Source organism: Prionailurus viverrinus, chromosome C2 (assembly GCF_022837055.1).
Source record: "Prionailurus viverrinus isolate Anna chromosome C2, UM_Priviv_1.0, whole genome shotgun sequence".
In the NCBI taxonomy this organism is placed as follows: Eukaryota; Metazoa; Chordata; class Mammalia; order Carnivora; family Felidae; genus Prionailurus; species Prionailurus viverrinus.
Genome location: NC_062569.1, coordinates 88,934,104 through 88,954,793, shown reverse-complemented (window position 1 = coordinate 88,954,793; position 20,690 = coordinate 88,934,104). Strand labels below are relative to the sequence as shown.

Below are 20,690 nucleotides of genomic sequence, written 5' to 3'. Positions count from 1 at the left end.
CACTGGAATTGCTTTCAGCAATGTGTTCATATACCTGATAACCACAGACCTATTTTATTTAATTTTTTGATGGCTTAATAGATGTGCAATGATATTTTGAAGGTGGTTTAATTTGTATTTATTGAATTAATACGATGGCCTAGTTTATAACAGATACTAACAGCTAGCAGCATATACCTTGTATAGTGGTTCAGAACACAAGTTCTAAAGTGAAAGGACCTGTGTTCAAGTTCTGGCTGTCTCATATCCTGAGCAAATGTTTAACTTCTCTATGCCTCTGTAAAATGACAATAACAATGCCTAAGTCTGAGCTTAGATTGAGATAATCTGTTAGGTGCTTATCTCAGTGCCAAGAACATGGGACATGTTTGAAAAACACTGGCTATTTTTAACTACTAACAATATTTTACACTTAACAATAAAAGTTAGTTTGTTGAATGAGCAATGAATGAATCTGGGCATTGATTTTTCAAATGTAAACTGCATATTCATCTGCATGCTTCTTTTTAGTCGAATCTGGATTTTGACCTTCCTATTTTTAAAAATAATATGCATTGGAAGGTATGCTTTTATCGGCCGTGCTTGTCAGAATAATTGTTTCCTTCTGTGACACTGTGTTGTACAAATGTTTTTTATTTCTATTTAATCAGATCCTTTTTGTCTTTGATGATAGTCTTCAATAGTCAGAAATATCTCTCTTGCACAGCTGTTATAAATAAGGAATTCATGGCTATATAAGGTAAAGAATACAGCCCAAGTTAATCTTTTTGATCCATTTGATTTCAACAATGTTTACTCAATAGTGATTTGATTCTTATTATTGTATGACATCTGGTTTGTCACAGATTAGGTTCTTATCATAGTGTAATTCTTTCTATTCTACTTTACTGATCAATGTTTCATTTTTTTGAAGTTAATATTTGCTCAATTGTGCATCAATTTAGCCTTTACTGAGTGTTTGCTGCATGCTGTGTACTGTGTGGGAATACTGTGATAAATATAAGGTGGAAAGACATGGCTTGTGACTAAAGGAAGCCCACAGTCTAGGGGCAAAGGAATAAAACTAATATTTCTTTTCCTCAAGACAGACAGACACATGGGCCTGAAGACAAATGTGTAAAAAATTCGATATAAATGTATAAAACAACGTGTTAATTCTCTATACTGCTAGCATAAATCGAATGTTATACTTGCACAGGAGAGGAAATCAGGAAAGCCTTCTCAGAGGGAGTGTAAATGCATATGAAAAGTTGGATGGATTTTAAACTATATGTTGGAGTTTTCCAGATGGAGAAGCGGGAGGTGAAGCAGCTGTGAAGACAGAGCAGCATATGCAAAGGCGGGAAGGGATGAAGAACAAGATGTGTTTAGGGCATTCATTTAGGTCTAACTGGAACATACAGAGTATGGGCCATCACGAGGAAAATGGCCAAAAAGGTAGTACAGAGCAGGATTGTAAAGAACCTTGCAAATCCCACCAAGGATCTTGGACTTTAGATGGAAGAGATTTGATTCTAGTGAAGGTTTTTAAGTAAGAGAGACATGATAAGAGTTTTATTTTAGAAAATCATTCAGTGGACAATGGGAAGGAGAAACAGGATGTGGGAGAATCTGGAGGCAGGACACTGGTTTGCAGATTTAACAAGAGTCTGGGTGCTGTATAGGAAGGGTCTGCACCAAGGTACAGGCAGCAAGGATGAAGGACAGGGAGTGGTCAACAGCTATGACATTTCTATGATTGGGTAACTGGGCAGCAAGCACTTCATTGACTAAAGATTGCAAACTGACTGTACATCTCTCCTGGAAACCCACTGAGAAAACAGAAAAGGAATTAGATAGGCATAAACCCACAAGCATAAGGAGAATGAGGGAGGAAAGATAAAAACAGGTCTTGGAATATGGAAAGGTGACAGGGGAATGGTAACAGAGTGAGCAGAGCAGAGAAGGATGAATTCTAGGCCCTACAGACAGGGTACCGGCAAGGAGCAGCCCAATGCACCCTGGCAGGCCCCAGCAAAGTTCAAGACTAGGCAGTGCCATGTCCCTGGAAAGTGATAAGGTAAAGGCATTTGGTTCCAAGACTGTATCTGAAATAGCTGGAAATGAAGATCCTTTCTTCTCCCCATACAGCTAGGTAATAACTCCTTTGCCTGACCCCTTTCCTCTGAAGAAATAAAACCAGTGAGTGCCTGGACTTGGGACACCAGGCACAGCAAGAATGGGTAAATGGAGCTAGAAACTGGGGAATTGAATTTAAGTCTGTATCCTAAACAATGAGACACCCTAACTCCCCTACTTCCCCCTGCTCCCTGAATGCATGCAGCCATCTGGGTAAGACAAGAGATTAAAGGATTCTCCTCTGGAGGAACTAAAGAGTCCAGAGGTTTTGAAAACCTCTAGATAGTCACTTTTTGGGATCCTCCTGTGCAAAAGCTAGCCTACAACCTAATCATTATATAGTGAGCTGCCCTAATCAACAGGCCCTGACCAGTATACAGATCTTCTAAACAACTTTTTAGTACTTCACTTATAAGTAGGAAAAGAAATCAAAAGTTCAACAGACATTTTAGTAAAGCCTCTGAGAGAGAGAGAGAGAGAGAGAGAGAGACCAAGCCAAAGAGAAAAAGATCTAGAGAACACAAGTCAGTAAAAAGAACAGAAAAAGACTTTAAAGGGAGAATAAGTAATATTACCAGAGAGATAAGATAAGCCATTGTATCCGTAAAACAAGAATGAGATGACGTTCAAATAAAAAAAAAAAAAGGATAAGGAAAAATTGGGTTAAACCAAAAGCTCTTAGAAATTAAAACCATGATAATTGTGGCACTGACTGATTGTCATTACCCAATCTCCCCCTTCTTTCTTAGGAAAAAATCCACACCATTTCATATGAAGCAGCAAAATGATCAGGTAAAAATATATTTCCTAGCCTTCCCTCTGAGAGTAGCTGGAAAGGCTAGCAAATTAAGTTCAAGGCTATACAGCTAGGAACAACACTCAATATTGTATGTCAGAGCAGTCTAGGAGGGGACACTCCTGCAGCAGGCACCAAGGTCTAGATGCTGAATCCTGCCCACTGACTCTGAAAGTGCTGGACACTGGAGCCAGGAATGCAGCCATCCTGCTGCTACCATAAGGCTTTTAGAGAGTTCCTAGAAGTCACCACTTCTTCAGGTTTCCAGTTCCCAGTTCCAGGTATAAGGAGGGCTCATCTGATTGGCAGAGCCTCAGCCTCATGCCTGAACTCTTGGATATAGGAGAGGCTGGAAAACTGTGTATCTGACATCTTCAGTTTTGAGCGTGAAAGGCTTACTTTTCCTCTCACCAAGACTTGTAACACCGGAAATTCTTCAAACATAGGGAGGTCATTCAACGCTGGGTAGGCAAAAAAAAAAAAAAAAAAAAAAAAATTCCACTGTAATATTGTATCCAGAAAATCTTTGTTCCCTGGATCTGACATAGAGTGTGATAAAGAGAAATTCCAGGAGTTTTATAGCAGGCTTAGAGAACAGATAGTCTAGAATGGAACAGGATGACAGCCATTAGACAAAGACAAAAAAAGAAATGAATATGTTAGATTTCTGAAGAATTCAAGCATTTGGAAAATAACATTAAGAGGCATTTGACATATCTGCCAGAGCATTTAGAGAAAAATGATGACAGAAAACCAAGCAAATAAAAAGTAAGGGAACTCCAGGAAACAGAAAAAGTTGTACAAAAAAGGAAATGTAATCATAGTGTATGTAATATGGCTCAGAGTTAAGCAATATTTACTTAATCATAATAATATGAATACTAGCTATTAAGTTAATCAAAACTGTGATATAAGTACACTGGGGATATTGGATGAGAAGTCAGAGTGGCATAAATGTGTTAAAACTTCATTTACCATAGAAAGTCAAATGAGGATATCTGAAACTGACATATCAAAAAATAGAAATACAAATATATTATTTAGTCACATGAAGGTTAATAAAAGAAGCAACTTTTTGGTTGAAAGTGGGATTTTCTGGGAGTGGGACTAGGGTACAAGGGATGGTATGGAAGAGTGAGAACTACTATTTCTGATTATGTTACTTTTAAGTCTACTTGGCATATTAAACTGTACACTTATTATTTTGATAAAAATAAAATAATTCTTAAAATTTAATAATGCTCCTGTCATTAAAAATGTCCCACCAATTCAGAGGTAAAGAAGGAAAAGCAAGTGTATGGAAGAATGTAAAGCATTTGTTTTTAGACATCTCTTTCTACATCTGTCTGTCTTCTCCTCTTTGCTCACATTTGTCTATACAGATCTCAAAAGGCAGGATTATGTAAAGAAAAGTAATGAACTTCAAATATAGGCAATGGACCTGGGTGTGACATCTGGCTGTGCAAAGTATGAGCTCTGAGACTTCTCTGTGACCTCACTGGGGCCCAGTGTCTTCATTTGTAAAATGGAAAAATATAATATCTATTTTATTACATGAAATAACATATGGAAAGCACCTAGAATGTGGAAGACTCAAAATTATAAGTTCTTTCTTTCTCTCAGAATTTCTCATGCCCTGTAAGCCTCTCTCTCAGAATCTCCCTGTGTGTTACCATGTTTGTAGATTTGAGAGAATAAAGCAAAGCTGTGCTCCTTTGGCCATCTTTCTTCCACCCCCTCTTGCCTGGTTTGGGAGATTTATCTTTTGTCTTTTGTCCACAGACAAAACCTCCTAAGGCAGACAGTTTGTTACATTTCCACTTCTTTTGAAAGGAAAAATTGGTCTCGTTTGTGTTGATATTGAAGTTTATTTATTTTGAGAGAGAGAGAGAGTACATGAGCGAGTGAGGGACAGACAGTGAAGGAGAGAGAGAATCCCAAGCAGGCTCCATATTCAGCATAGACCCCAATGTGGGGCTTGATCCCACAACCATTAGATCATGACTATGAGATCATGACCATGAGATCACGAGATCATGACCTGAGCTGAAATCAAGAGTCACTCAACCAACTAAGGCATGCAGGTGCCCTTCATGTTTATATTATATCTCAGCTGAGTTTTGAGTAAAACGAAATAATGTTCAATTATTAGCCATGGCTCCAAGATCTACCATACAAGAGTAAACAGAAATTTCTGTTTAAAATCACTATAACAGAGTAGAGTTACAAATTCAGCTGATACGTGAATATAACTTTAAAAAATAAATATCACACAAAATTAACAAGGATTTTAAACCCAGCTATAAAGTAAACTGGCTGAGGACTTGAAAAGGGGTTTTGATAACTGGGTAGGTGAGGTCACCCCAAATTAGGAGGCCCTAATGTGATTCCAAAGCACTCACCTTCTCCACTTGGGCCAGGCTGGTAACTTGGCTCAGGGACAAGTTGTTCTCCACATGCTCCTCTAGACCAAACTCTTTCACTCCTGGCACTCTGTTTGTTCCAGTAGGCTTCCTGCCCCTCCCATGAGGCAGTAGGCAATCTGTCAGAGCCCTCAGCAGGCAAGGAAGCTGGGGATTTGAGGTCCAAAAGGAAGCTATCTTGTAAGGTTGACTTTGTGGCCTTCTTGCTTTTCCCCTTCTTACTTTCTGGGATCCCGTCACTGTCTCCTTGCCTAGGTTGGCTATTCTCAAGCTTCCTGGTTAGCTGGAGGAGTTGATCCATGTCTTTGGTGAATTCTAGCAGAGTCCCCTCAGAGAGGCTTCGGGCAGTGCCCTCAGAGCCATAGCTGGGAGCCTTCTGCAAGAGCAGGTGCTCAGAGCAGTGGAGAGCTCCTGTGCCCTCCCTGTGCGCTGACTCAGGCACCTGGGGAAGGCTGCAGGGACCCATGGACAGAGAGAAGTAAGAGTAGTCCACTGCAATGTATGTCAGCATGAAATTGATGGTGACAATGGGGGCTAGAACATTCACCTGGCCCACAAGGACAAAGGCCATGGTCACTAAGCTGGTCAGGAAGATGGCAGCTATAGGTGTTTTATTTGGCCCTTTCTGCAGAAAGAAAAATAACATGCAAGACTATGAAATTTCAGAAGAAAATCACATTATATGATAGAAACACAATTCATAATGGTTCAACCACTTGTACCATGTTCTACCAATCAGTAAATAACTGATTGTCTATAAACTTGGGATAATAATATCCACCTCATTCCCATGGGGTTATTGTGAGAACAGAGCTAATGCACATAAAATGCTTGACACAGCATTGACACACAGTAGGTCAATACACCATGGGTATTGGTTGTATTCAGAATTATTAATATGGAGTATGGCTATATAGAACTTGGACTTCCCAAATATTTCTCCTTTGGCTTTTATTGGGGGGTTTGGGGAGTTTTGTTTTGTTTTTTGTTTTGTTATTTTTTTTTTTAGAGAAAGAGAGTGAGTGGGGGAGAGGGGTAGTGGGGTGGGGGGATCTTAAGCAGACTCCACACTGAGCATGGAGTCCCTCTCCAATATGGGGCTCAATCTTATGATCATTGCCTGAGCTGAAATCAAGAGTCAGACACTCAAGTGATTGAGCTACCCAGGCAACTCTCTTTGGATTTTAACATCAGTCTTAGAAATCAAAGTGGTGCAAAGTTCCCAGGCTATAATGGAGAAAATGAGCTGAAGGGAGTGGCAGACCCTGAAAGATACAACAGAATCTCTTGTGGCTGTGGTGAAGAAATTCTGAAACACATGCTTACACACACACTTATTTTATACATATCTGTTATTAATGGAGGTGGGTATGGTGACCTTCAGGAGAACAGGAGTAGAAAATATGTGCTAACTCCATATAATTTGTCACTCCACAGAAGCTGTTCTTCACACAGTCACTGACATGGTTCTTCAGCCAAAAGCACTGGACACTTCTTGGTCCCCATCTTCCTTGCCCTAAGAACTATATTTGACCCAGCTGATCACTTCCTGTTCTTTAAAAGACTTCCTTTGCCTACCTTCTCCTGACTTGCCTCCCTCATTGTCTGCTCCTTCTTAGTCTCTGTAGCTAACTCCTCTACATCTCTGAAATATTTATTTATTTATTTATTTATTTGGTTTATTTATTTGGGGAGAGAAAGTGTGAGTGGGGGAGGGGCAAGGAGAGAGAGAGAATCCCAAGGAGGCTCTGGGCTGTCAGCACAGAGCCCGATGTGGGGCTTGAACCCACAAACCATGAGATCATGACCTGAACCAAAGCTCAATGCTTAACCAAATGAGCCACCCAGGCACCTCTCTCTGATATCTACATTTAAAGTAGCCCAGAGCTCTATCCTCAGACTCTTTCTTTTCTCTATCTATACTCCCTTCCTAGGTGATTTCAACCAGAATCCTAAATTTATTTTTTTTTTAATTTTTTTAATTTTTATTTTTGAGAGACAGAGTGTGAGTAGGGGAGAAGCAGAGACAGAGGGAGATACAGAATCCAAAGCAGGCTCCAGGCTCTGAGCTGTCAGCACAGAGCCCAATGTGGGGCTCAAACCCACACACTGTGAGATCATGACCTGAGCCAAAGTCAGATGCTTAACCCACTGAGCCACCCAGGTACCCAGAATCCTAAATTTAAATACTAGCTTTGTCCTCTTAACTCCCATATTTGAATCTCTAGCCTGAAATGTCCCCCTGCAATCCAGACTTAAATATTCAACTGTCTACTCAACATTTCCCGTTGATGTCTAAAAGGATCTCAAATGTCCCAAACCAAACTGCTGACCCCCTAATCTCCCACCATCAAATCTACTCCTTTTGTAGTCTCTGTCTCAGAAAACAGCTGCTCAATCCAGCAAAATTCTTCATGTCTCTTCTCATTCTCTCATTCTGTCAGCTTCACCCTCAGATATACACAGGATCTATATACTGGTCCCACCTCCTTTACAGCCAGCAGTCTGCAAGGGGAGGGGCAGACACATAAGCCATTTCCAGACCTGACCTGTGAACCTCCCACATGTGTTCTTTCAGGTGCATTTCCCTTTTCTGACGGTCAGAATAGAGTGCAGCCTTCGAAGTCACAGGATGAAGACAGCAAAGTCATCAGCCTGAATCTCAGAGAGCCAAAGCCCCTGTTGACCTGAAACACCTGCCCAAGAGCTTTAGTGTAAAATTCTGGGGGGAAAAAATAAGAAGTAAAAGTATGCTTTTACTGTCTTTGACAATTACATTTTTGGGTAAATTTGCTACAGCTATTTAGCATACTCTAACAATAAAACTACTAAGAATAAAGTAAGTACTTAGAAACTAAAGAGAATGTAAAAGGAGGGTGCTAGGTGGGCTGAAGGAAATGCTAATGGTCCAGGCCAAGATTTTGATGAGGGCAGGTTGTAAAGTGTTTTAAGGGTGGAATATGAACTTCTCCTACCAAAAGACACCATAAAGAAATGAAAAAAAAAAAAAAACAAGCCACAGAATGGGAAAAGATATTTGTAACACATTTAACTGATGAAGAGCAATCCAAAATATCAAAGAATCTTTATAAAATAATTAGAAGTCAGACAACCCACTAAAAAAGGAAGTGAGCAAAAGAATGTCTATTAACCATAGGAAAGGTACCCAACTTCATTAAGTAATCAAGGAAATGCAAATTGAAACCATAGGAAGATCCCATTAAACACCCACCAGATTGGAAAGAACTAAAAAGTCTGATAGTGTCAAGCATTGGCACAAACACAGAGGGATAGGAACGCTTATCCGCTGCTGATAGGGGTCAATTAGTACAAGTACTTTGGGAAAAGAGTTTGTTGTCTAGTAAGTGAAAATAGACATACCTTATAGCTTAGCAATTCCAATAACGGGTATATAGTCTGGAAGACCTTTACATGTGAACCTTTCTACTAATATAAGAATGTTTATTGTACTGTCTGTAACAGTCCCAAATTGGAAACAACCCAAATGTCCATCAACAGCAGAATGGATAAATAAATTCTAGCAAGTGAGGAAATGCTATATAGGGATGATAATAAACAAGCTGCTGCTTCAAGCAAAAATGTAGACGAATCTCGTAAACATAATGTTGAGGGAAAGAGGCATGCCACATTTATACAAAGTTTAAAAACAGGCAAAATTAAACAATTTTGTTTAGAGATGCATATGTAGGAAGCAAACCAGGGGTCAGCAAACTATGGCTCATGGGCCATCTGGCCACCATCTGTTTATGTATGCCCATGAGCTAAGAACGGTTTTAACACTTTTAAACAGTTGGGGGGAAAAAAATCAAAAGAAGAGGAAGATTTCATGACACACAAAAATTACACGAAATTCGAATTTCAGTGTCCATAAAAAAGTTTGACTAGAAAACAGCTACACCTATCCCCCAATAGACATGTCTGTGTCTGTGGCTACTTTTGAGCTACAATTGCAGAGTTGAGTAGTTGTGACAGAGACCACAGGGCCTGCAAAGTCTAAAGTATTTACTATTTGGCCCTTCTCAGAAGAAGTTTGCTGACTCCTGAGTAAAGCCTTGAAGAAAGCAAGGAAATTATTATCACAGAAGACTACAGGTACAGAGAGGGATGGGGCTCTGACCAGAGAAGGCATGTGGAGGCTGGAACATTCATTTCAGTTATTCTTCAAAACTTCCTATTGGGGTGCCTGGGTGGCCCAGTCAGTTAAGTGTCCAACTTCAGCTCAGGTCATGATCTCATGGTTCATGGGTTGAAGCCCCAAGTCGAGCTCTGTGCTGACAGCTCAGAGCTTGGAGCCTGCTTCAGATTCTGTGTCTCTGTCTCTCTCTGCCCTTTCCCCCACTTGCACTCTGTCTCTCTCAAAAATAAACATACAAAATTTTTTTAAAAAAACCTGTTCATATTGGTTTTATGCTCTTTTCTATATGTTAAATAGCTCTCAAAATTTTTTTAAAGTTTATTCTCTCCCCCATTAAAAAAGAAAATGTGCTAATAAAATTTAATCATATGTAAAGAAGCTTTGGGGAGAAAAAAACTTCAAAGTTAAAAGGCAAGTGACAAACTAGAGAAAACATTTGTAATATATATCACAAGGAGTTAACTTCCCCAACAAAAGAAGAGCTTCTAGCAATTGAGAAGAAAAAGACCAACAATCACAGGATATATATATGACTCTAAGAGGAAACGATCTCCAACCTCATTCATATAAGAGTAGTGCAAATCACAGGGGTGCCTGGGTGGCTCAATTAAGTGTCTGACTTCAGCTCAGCTCATGATCTCACAGTTTGTGAGTTTAAGCCCCACATCGGGCTCTCTGCTGTCAGCCTAGAGCCCATTTTGGATCTTCTGTCCCCCTCTCTCTCTGTCCCTCTGCCTCCCAAAATGAACATTTAAAAAAAAGAGAGAGAGTAATGCAAATCACAAGGATCCTGAGATGCCATTTCTCACTATACAACTAGCAAAAAGTCACATTTGACAATGAACTGTGATTGCTAATAATGTGGTACCTGGGACCAGAGTGCAAATGGCAGTCCTCACACACGATGTCCAAATATGTATAAGTATAAACCAAGCTAACAAACAGTTAAAGCAAATATGTTCTATCTTCATTCCTTTGCATACACACCTTTAGGACAATGGGGAAGACCAGGTTCAAGTTTAGAATTGTTGTTCTCCTCAGGGTTCTTCAGTAGAGGATGGCCACATACAGCCGCCAGCTCCTAGCCCACCTCCTACTCTTCCCAGACCATACTGTGGGGGCCTCACACCTACATGTGGACTCCTGCCCATACCCAGGTCCTAAAAGGACAGGTCCAGGGAAGGGGCCCTTGCAGACCCTGGATGTGGGTTGTGGGACATCCGGGCAGAGAATTCCAGGCAAGAGTGCAAATGGTCCAGTGCAGCACATGTACACCATCCAGAAGAGGGGTCTGGGATCCAGTGGGCATATCCCCTTGATCTCATGAACTCCTTATCAAGGACCAGAACCCAGAACAGAGTCTATAAAGCAGGGTCTTTTGGCCTGAATCTAAGAGTGATGCTGACTGTCAGGAAGCAGGAACTGTTATACATTCCTGGTAGAAATAACAAAAATCATACAAATTCTATGAAAGGTGTCTTGACAATATCTATTAAAATTAAAAATACATTTTGTTGCAGCAAACCTACTTATGAAACTTTATCCTACAGATATACCTGCACATTAAATAATTACACACACATACACAACATTATTCCTTGTAGCACTGTTTACTGAAAGCCACACATGGGTCAATCCATAGGAAACTAGATAAAAACTATGGTCTATCCACCCAATGGAAAAAGAATGAAAAAGTTTTATTGACATACATATGAAAAGTTGGACTTCCAAGTTATATTAAATGAAGAAAAGCAAGGTATAGAACCACATGTTAGAACACTATAGTTGTATAAAAAAATAGAGAGGATTCATAAAAAAAAGTTAATAAAAACAGCTACTGATAGGGCATGGGTGCTGGTGAAGAAAGAGATAATAAAAGAGTCATGATAGGAGCAAAAATTCTCAATGTATACCTTTTATACCTTTCTTAGTTTTGAGCCCTGTGTATACATTACCTAATAAAAATACATGAAATTAAAGTAAAAGAAAAGGCATATACCACATAGAAGGTACAGAGATGAGAGTCAGTGCTCCCACCCAGCCATGCTGGCTGATGGGTCAGAAGTGGAGGATGGTAAGGGAGGGCTGGTGACCCTACCCGAGAGGGGCCTGGGGTGGGGGAGGGTCTCTGTGGTGCTCCAATAAGACAGAAATGAACTCTTTCTCAGTAAACCACATTATTGGGAAGTGGGGTTCTCTCTCTCTAACTCTCTCTCTCTATTTCTCTTTTGTCATCGCTTAGGTTTTAGGAATGTGTCATTCTATCATTTCGTGACTCAACCAAGCTATATTCTGTCGGTGAGAGTTTGAGCCATGAAGACTGACAGGAGGCCCAGAGGCCCGAGGTATGGGAAATCATCATACAGCAACCCCAAAGGAAAGGCAAAAATCAAGGGCAGAGTTTGAGCTGCAAGGTCCAGCTCCCCTCCTCACCAAGAGATTTTTTCTTCTATGCTGAACTGAGAGGATCCCAAATTTATTTTTATTAAAGGATGTGACACTCCCTTTCCTTGTTGCTCAGGGTCCGAGATGCCATTCTGTCAGTTAGCTAACCCAGTGCCAAGGGGTTCTGGTGGCTATGACATTGACAGATGGTTTGTCCGACTGGCTCCACCCTAAGGGTGCCAGAGGACAGGAGAGAACAACTCTGCATTCTCATTTCTCCCACTCTGGAGAACTTGACCACTGGCTCTAATCGGAGAGACTTAAGCAATTTATTGGCTGATAATCTGGTTCGCAGCAAAATGTACATTTCTCAAAAAAAGGATCACTCACCCCTTTCCCCAAACAGGCCAGTGTGGGAATCACTTTCTCCTGGGCAATGCACTGCAGGATCCGGGGGGCTCCATAGAGTCCTCCCATACAGGAGGCCAGAGATGAGATGTATAAGCCCAAAAGGAACAGGAAGCCCACCAGGGACACCTAAATAAGGAAGCAATTTCATTACCCAATGCCAGAATATGCTTGTCCCTTTCTGTTCCCTAGCACCATCTGCACCCCTTCGATCATTAGTCCTCTAGATTCAGCCTCTCGGATATATTTCCAATATTCCCAACTCCATCCCATTTCATTCATACCGCCACTATTTCAGTTTGGCTCACCATCACTTCTTGTATGGATAACATAGAGGTTCTCAAATTGAGCGTGCATCAGTCTCAGCTAGAGGGCTTGTTAAAATACGGATTTTTGATCCCCACCTCAGAGTTTCTGATTAAGCAGTTCTAGGGAAGAGCCCAAGAATTTGGATTTCTAAGAAGTTCCCAGTTGATGCTGATGCTGAGGGTCTGGGGACCACACTTTGAGAACCACTGGCCAACTGGCCTCCTGCCTCTACGTTCTGTCCACTCTGAATTATCCCCAAGCCTCTGCCAGAGTGATGTCTCTAAACTCAAACTCGATCATAATGTCACTGCCATAAAAATATCAATGGCTTCCCAATACCCTGACATTCTCGGCCCCTTCCTGGTCTGTGACCTTTGTAGCCCCATACCCCACACACTCAGAGTCTTTGTCAGAATGTTTCCCTGCCAGCTAACACCCTCTGTCCACTCCTAATCTACTCATTGTCTGTCTGTTAAACCCAGTTGTGCTTCAAGACTCAGCACAAACCTCCTTTCCTCCATGAGGCCTTCCCCAAGCCCCTCACAGCAGCGGCTGCTCCTCAGGACCCCATAGCACCTCAGTGTAAGGTGAGTAGCACCGTCCCACACAAGTGGTCCCAGAGGCCTCATTTCTGCAGGGCCCCTATCTTGTTCATCCTAGTATCGGTGCCAACACAGAGCTTCAAATGCTGAAGGAATGAATGAGCTCCATGACCCACGTGGCCCACAAATCACCAACAGATAGACTAAGAGAGGGTACAGTTGTTCTGCTGGATGTTGACTTGCAAAGATCAGTGCTACTGGCCATGCAGCTGTGTCACAGGCTGTCAGGAACTGCCCCCCCCCCCCCCCCGTCCCTGCCCTGAGCTGGACCTCATCTGTACCCAGCGGGAAGTCTGTTTTCTGATTATTTGAGATGCCCATCTCCATTCTACTTTACCATAGGCACGGTGGCCAGAACTGTATGTTCCAAATGCTCATTTGTCCAAAGATCACAGATTGGGTCATCTTAATTTGCATGGTTTTGTCACACCCTTCATGATGAAGATTCTCCACCTCACTTTTTATGTCCTTGCCTTGTCAGTTCACTGGGTCAGTGGCATCAAGCTACATGGAATACTAGTCCGTGGCTAGACCTCTTTCCTAGCTCATAAATTATCACAGGAAACCTGCATCAGCCAGAATTCCTGACTAGAAACAAAATACTTTTAAAAGAATATATTTGTAGGACACTGGAGGTTCACAGAATCATCACGAAGCTGAAAGATCATGCTCAGAAAGAGCAAGACCGAAGCCTGGAGGCACAAGCTGGACTCTGGAATGGAAACAGTTTGACCAGGATGCTACCAGCACCCTGTTTCCCTGCAGATGAATTCCCACTATCCCTTTACTGTTGTCCCATTCATTACACTTGGAGCATCTGATGGGTCTAAGCTAGGTCACATGCCCTACTTAGGCCACAAAGGGGCAGGCAAGAGAGCGTCTTGTCCTTCGGGCTTCTGTACTATTAATATTAAGTGGGGCTCATCACTCCCTCCAAGATCAGATATAGGTGGAATAACCCCCAAATGGTCAGGGATGCCAGGGGCCTGATGAACATAACTCAGGTCCACTGCACAGCCTAACTTGAACTTTATTTCAGTGTGGATTACTCTTCCCTAAATGTGTTACCTCATCTTATCCCCAGAATCTCTCATGTCTATTTTCTTCATTATCACAGGTGTCTATGTCTATTCTACCCCCTCTCTTCTTATCATTTTATAACTAGAAGAAATTAATTTCATCTAATGTTTATCCCTTTTTTTTAAGTTTATTTATTTTTAGAGATACAGAGAGACAGAGGGACTGGGCGAGGGGCAGAGAAAGTAGGAAAGAGAGAATCCCAAGCAGGCTCCATGCTGTCAGTCCAGAGCCCAACGTGGGACTTGAACTCACAAAACTGCAAGATCATGACCTGAGCCAAAACCAAGTCAGATGCTTAACCAACTAAGCCACCCAGGCGCCCCTCCCATCACTCTATTTGTATATTCTGACAGCATTTGTAATTTCCACCCTGGGTTGTAGTCCATTACACTCATGGTTTATCTTGCAGTGCAACATAAGCTCCTGTGTCTCATGCATCTTGCCCCTGCCCCTGCCCCACCACACCTAACAGTCTGGCAAACAGGCTCAGCACATGCCCATGGAATTCATGAAGCTTCACGACCTCACTGTGACTCGTGCCCTGGATGCCTCACAAAATTGGCAGATAAACTGGCTCCATTATCAATCTCTGATCCATTCTGATATGCAATCCTTCACCTCTAACCTTTGTTTCTGTCTTCTTGACCAAATGCATCCTGTATTTGCTGGTTTTAAAAATACATGAACTCCATGATGAAATTTTATCAAAAGCTTTATAGAAAATCTAATTAGTAGTTCTCTGATCTGGCTATACCTAAGAATCACTGCAGAAGTTTTGCTTTATGAGTGTAGGGTGGGGCACAGACATCCTTGATGTTTCCGAAACCCTCCAGGTGATTCTAATGCACAGCCAGGGTGGAGAACCACTGGGCAAGGTGCATTGTACCCACCACGCTGTCCTTTCAGAGAATTCTCCAGGAGACGTAGGCATGGTATCTCCTTGCAGAAACTGTATTGCTTCTTATCCAAAAGATTATATATATTTATGTTTTAAAAAAATTTTTTTTATTGAAAGCCTGTCCATTTACTCAGATTGGAAATGAGATTCCCTAATCTGGCTTCCTCCTAGTGTGGGGCTGACCCAGGAGCTGGAGTCTCTGGCACCAGGATGCCCATCTTTGGCCAGCCTTCCCACAAACACTCCCTGGGATTCCTGCAGGACCTTTGGGCTAGGGGTAGGAGAGGGGACTGTCCAGGTATAGTGACTTGTTATGTCCAGTGTATCAATTGTGTTTACAATGGTCTGTTAACTTGATAATCCTTTTATATAAAATTTTTATTGGGGTGCCTAGGTGGCCCAGTTGGTTAAGCGTCTGACTTCGGCTCATGATCTCACAGTTCCGGAGTTTGAGCCCCGCATCAGGCTCTCTGCTGTCAGTATGGAGCCCACTTTGGATCCTCTGTCCCCCTCTCTCTCTGCTTCTCCCCGGTTTGCTCTCTCTCTCTCTCTCTCTCTCTCTCTCTCAAAAATAAATAAATAAATATTTAAAACAACAAAAAACCTATTATTCTGGTTATTCTGTCAATTTTGCTGAAAAATGAAATGTCTCATGTCTGGATGAATTATAAAAACTCCATTCTATTTCTCTCTCCCATGTGCATCCTATTTTGTCCCCTCTATCTGCCATCCATCCATCCTTGGAAGCATTCACTGAGGACAGGTTATGTACCTGGCACAGTGCTGGGCACAGGGTAAGACTTTTGAGGCACAGCAGGAAACCACACAGCTTTGCTCCCAGCCCTTGGAGAATTTAATCACTGTCTCTATTCATACAGAACTACAGACTTGCTAACTGTGCCAGTGGAGATGGAAGTGAGCATTTATTTGAGCAGATGTGTGTCAACAGTTCTTTATGGGGGGAAAAAAATCACCCCTCTGTCATACACCTGTTTGAGCCATCACAAAAAATTCTGTCTTTCCAACATATTATCTGAGGTGGGAACTACCCTAATTTCTTTCCTCAGTAACTGCTGATAAAAATCATAATTCCATCTCTCTGCTTTTCATATTATATCCCAACTCCCATTGGAGCTTCACTAAGAAATCCCACCTATCCATTGGCTGCTCCCTTCTCCTGAAGGATTGGATTCAAAGTCATTTGCAGGGTGCTCATTCTGCCTCATCCAATTCCTATGTGCCCTTGATGTTACTCAGGAGTATATCCTGAAACCCTTTATAATCCCAAATTGCCTCACAGTCCCCTAGTTTTCTCTCACATCAGACATGAATTTTCTAATACAGACCCTACACCACAAAATGACCAACAACTCAACTTTCAGTCAAGTTTTCTCTCGTGTTTCATAGCCATTTTCCATCAGGAAATAAAGATGGCTTCACTTCCTGAGAGGCAGTTCCGTGTCCGTGATGGGGAGCAGAGGGCAGCCAGGATGGGCTGGATGGTGGATACTCAACAGCTGGCGAGGCTCCTTCACCAGCCGAGGGCCCTGCCCCACCCCATCTTGCCAAGCACAGCCTGTGCCCTGGGCACTCAAGGTCCCTCTTGAATACATGAAACCATGACTGCCAAATCTATGGATACCTCATTTTTAACAAAGATGCTCTTGGGGTACTTTTCCTACTTAGTTTGTTCTTATTTTGCTAGATAGCAAGCTCCAAGCTTCCTAAAGTACTTGGTCTTTTGGATGTTAATAAACACTTTTTTTCCTGAACTGTATACAAGTTTATTCTGAAACAATTACTTAATCTGTTCAGTTTTACCCCTACTAATAACTGATCTTTATACAACTCCTTTTCTATAACTGAATAATATTGGGATTGATATTAGGACTTTTTTTTTTTCCTATCCTGCTAAATATGCTGGATGTGTAGGGGGAAAAATATGCCCCATCTATAAGGTTATCCCCATAAGTAGTGTACAGAGGAGTCCAAATTTAAGAAGCACCTACTATGTACCAAGTATTGTGCTTTACATAGATTACCTCAGAGCCACCACAACGTACTAAAGGTTTTTTAGAAAGTGTAACACTACAGAGACTAACACCCAAAAGCCAGGGAAAAGTTTCGGTGGGGCATGGATATAAAACAAAAAAGAAACTTCTTAGAGAAACTGTAGTCTGGGAAGCCAAATAATTAGAAATAGATCTGAGAAGCTGCCGGAAACCCAAAAAGAAACAGATGAACTGACCAGCTGCAGAAAGAAGGCCGGGGCGGCCAGCAGCCATTGAAGGTAAGTGTTCTGGCAGAAAGCACCCGACAGAAAGACAGAGACGTGCCCTGAGGAGCTCCGAGAGAACCAGCACCAAGGGGAGCATCCTGGAGGCCTGCCCTGGTCTGTGCCCGAAGGGGAGACCCTCAGGACACACAGACCAGACTGAGGAGGATTTGCTTCCGCGGGGGCCAGAAGAGCTCAGAGATGGGCTGGCTCAGAACCCAGGCCATAGCTAAGACACGAAACCAGAAGAACAGTTCACTAAAACCAGGTGAGGGTGGTGAGCTGGGTCAAGTAACCACGTGGGACACTGTACACTTATACCCTTCCATTCTCCAGGCAGTGCTAATAAAGTTGTTTGTGGCCCAGCTCACTGCCTGAGTATGTGCCTGCTACTGCAGCTGAGTCAGTCCCAAGGAGGAACACCGAAAGCCAAAAGGAGGAAAGCCAAGGTTCAAGGCTTAGAGGGGGGAAGTCCTGTGTGATCCCCTTTGTAGGGGGCGGGCTTTGGGGAGCAGCAGCACACCAGAGTGCCGCCACTTTAGAGTTGCCCTGGTGGGTTCTGTCCCTGTTGACCTACTTGCTGTGCCAGCCCCTGTTTGCTGCTGAGAACCAAGAACAGTATCTTTCCTTTCTTTCAGGTTTTACAACTGTCTATTCTAAGACACAGTTTATTCCTCTCCAAAAAATGAACTCTCCACCTCTCATCCTGATGTGTGCACAATGTCATTCCCACAGATCGCTGCCAAGCACGGTTTAGCAGGTGCCCCCAGCTGGCTAAATGCTTGCCTACCTGTTCAATGTCTGGGACAGGTGGCATTCCAAGCAAGCTTCCCCAGTTCATGTGTCTATTATTAACAGTGGAATTTCCACTCACAAAGGCTTTCCCGTGCTGTCCATGGAGATGTTTTTACTTTCTCATTGTAGCCTTCCTTGGATACAGGCTGCCTCCCATCCCACATACCTGTTTTTAGTTCTTTCTGCAAAGGAGGGGAAGGAGGGAGAGAGAGGAGCCCCAGACCGGGGGATAATTTGTTGTGTTCCATCCAGATAAGAGCCTCAAATGGTTGAAAGGACCTCTGTGAGGGAATCTACTAGAAAGAAACCAGCTTTAGAGGCAGGCGGAGCTAGCCAGCTAGCTAGCCACTGGCAAGTTGCAGACAGCAGCAGGCAGATTCCCCGGGTCAAAGGATCAGCTGTTCCCTGAGGCCTTTAATTCCTCTGATGCAGCCAAGCTTTTCATTCCACAATTAGAGAAAAGGCCCCTTGGAGGTGAAATTCAAGATGGAAGCATGCATACAGTTAAACATGAGGGCTGTAGATTCCTTCCTTGAGAGCAAACCTCTCTCTGGGGGTTTAAGACCTTGGTCCCTGGAAGTGGGGTGACAGTCCTCTCATTACCTGAGCAGCTCCCCTCTTTTAAAACCTGCTTTCATAGTCAAGTCAAGAACCCTGAAAACATAAGTCATCTTTACATCGTGGCCTACGTATCTTAAAAAGAAACATGTGCTAATGTGGAAACCAAGCCCAAAAGTAGCTCAGAAGAGAAAGTTCAGAGTTTTCTGCCCCAGGCTGCCCCAAGGAGTGGCCAGTGGCCCTCCATGAAGACCAGCAAAGTAGCTTTTGCCGAGCCTCACACCAGGAGAAAATGGTACTTTCTCCCAAAATAGGAGCAGAAACACTCAGAAGTTAACTAAGAAAACTTTCCTAGCCTACTACATTTCTCTGATAACTAACAGGAATCTCAGGGTCCACTCATCCTCTAGGAACTTAAGGGAAGGTAGGAGTTTTTGGGGATTTCCAGAAAAGCATATGGGAATCTTATTCTCCTAGGTTCTAGAGATGCCAAATGAGTGTCCTTGACTGTCACACGACCTCTATCCTGTAAAGGGCAGTTGTAGAACGTGAGGAATTTGCTAACCTTCTGGCAGGCGGCGTGTACAGCTCTTGAAACAAAGATATTACGGCCAGATCAACCCCAGCCCACCCCTGGGAGAGAACACAGAGTCAAGGTCCTCAGAGGCCAAGGCGGGCCTCACCCTGGTGTTCTGGACTCCATCCATTTAGCTGCCTCTTTTCTGCCCATCAGCCTCCTCCTTTTACTGGCTTCCTTAGAGCAGCACTTTCTGCTCATGGTAGGAGGTGAGGCTTTTGGCAAAAATGAAGGACTGGTTGAGCAAGGGATTTTTGCTCACGGTATCCTTTGTTTCTGTCCTGATTTCTGACATGAAGAGATGGTTGTGTTCCATTGTTTAGTCACCTGCATGTAAGTGCCTTAACAGGGGCTGTTATCTGTTTCTAGGGATCTATAAGAAAAACCTCTACCTTTTCCATATTTTTGCCCTTCTTCCCCTGCTACTTCAGCCCTGGGCCCAAGACTCTCTGGATTCCTAGGCAGGGCTGCAAGAGGGAGGTAGCCATTTGTTATGGGAGCAAATAAACGAACCAGCAGACTGAGCCCTTCAGCAGTGCTGGACTCACCCACCTTTTCCGCTATCAGGAAGTCATAGCGAAGGGCCTCTCGGGTGCAGACAGCGCCCAGCAGGAAGACAAATACGATGTACAGAAACCACCTGCAAAAAACCCCAAGAGTGGAGCAGAGCTACATCCCTGACTTCGGCCAACCCCATCCCAACCCACCCCACTCAGCCCCTGGGTCCCGTGGGGACTTGTCTCAGAAGGAAAGAGAAAGGCCAGTCATAAAGCCTCCCTCGCTTGTCTGAGGGGGCTTTCAGTACTCTTTCTCCTCTAGCATCTCTTGCCAAAAAAGTGTATCATTGTTTTGTCTCTGACATCAAAGAAGAAAAACACACAAAGTGTATTGGGAGTGGGGAGCGAGAGGCCCCACTGACCTCTAGGTTGCTGGGACTCAGGCAGGGTTGACGGGCAACCCCCCAACCCCCCTTCGTACCCCTGAAGAACAAGTACATGATCTTTCAGGCTTCTGGGTCCTGCTGTTCCTTGGATCCCAGATGATAGAGAGCCGAGCCAAGTGTGAAAAGGGCAGCAGTGACCTGGCTCTGCCCCCAGGCACCCTGTGACCTTGAAAAAGTCACATGATCCCCGCAGCCTCATTCCCATCTGGGCAGTGAGAGGATGGGCCAGAGGTTTCTCCAGGGGCCTCCCAGCTATGACCTCCAAATGAGGCAGGGTTCTTTCTTCTCTTTCCTTCCCAACACCCCATGTATGCTCTGTTGTCTCCATTCTCTTCCCCACACACAGCCATATTGAGCACAAAATAGA

At 43.1% G+C, this 20,690-nt stretch overlaps 1 protein-coding gene across 1 annotated transcript in view; it reads right to left on the bottom strand.

Moving 5' to 3' along the window:
* The window catches only part of SLC12A8 (solute carrier family 12 member 8), a 148,483-nt gene that overhangs the window by 19,291 nt on the left and 108,502 nt on the right, over nt 1-20,690 (bottom strand). Inside the window, exons 9-11 of the mRNA XM_047874263.1 lie at nt 19,933-20,020; nt 12,269-12,415; nt 5,317-5,962 (exon numbers count right to left, since the gene is read on the bottom strand). Coding sequence (XP_047730219.1) covers nt 5,317-5,962; nt 12,269-12,415; nt 19,933-20,020 — 881 coding nt within the window. The remainder of the gene's footprint in view (nt 1-5,316; nt 5,963-12,268; nt 12,416-19,932; nt 20,021-20,690) is intronic.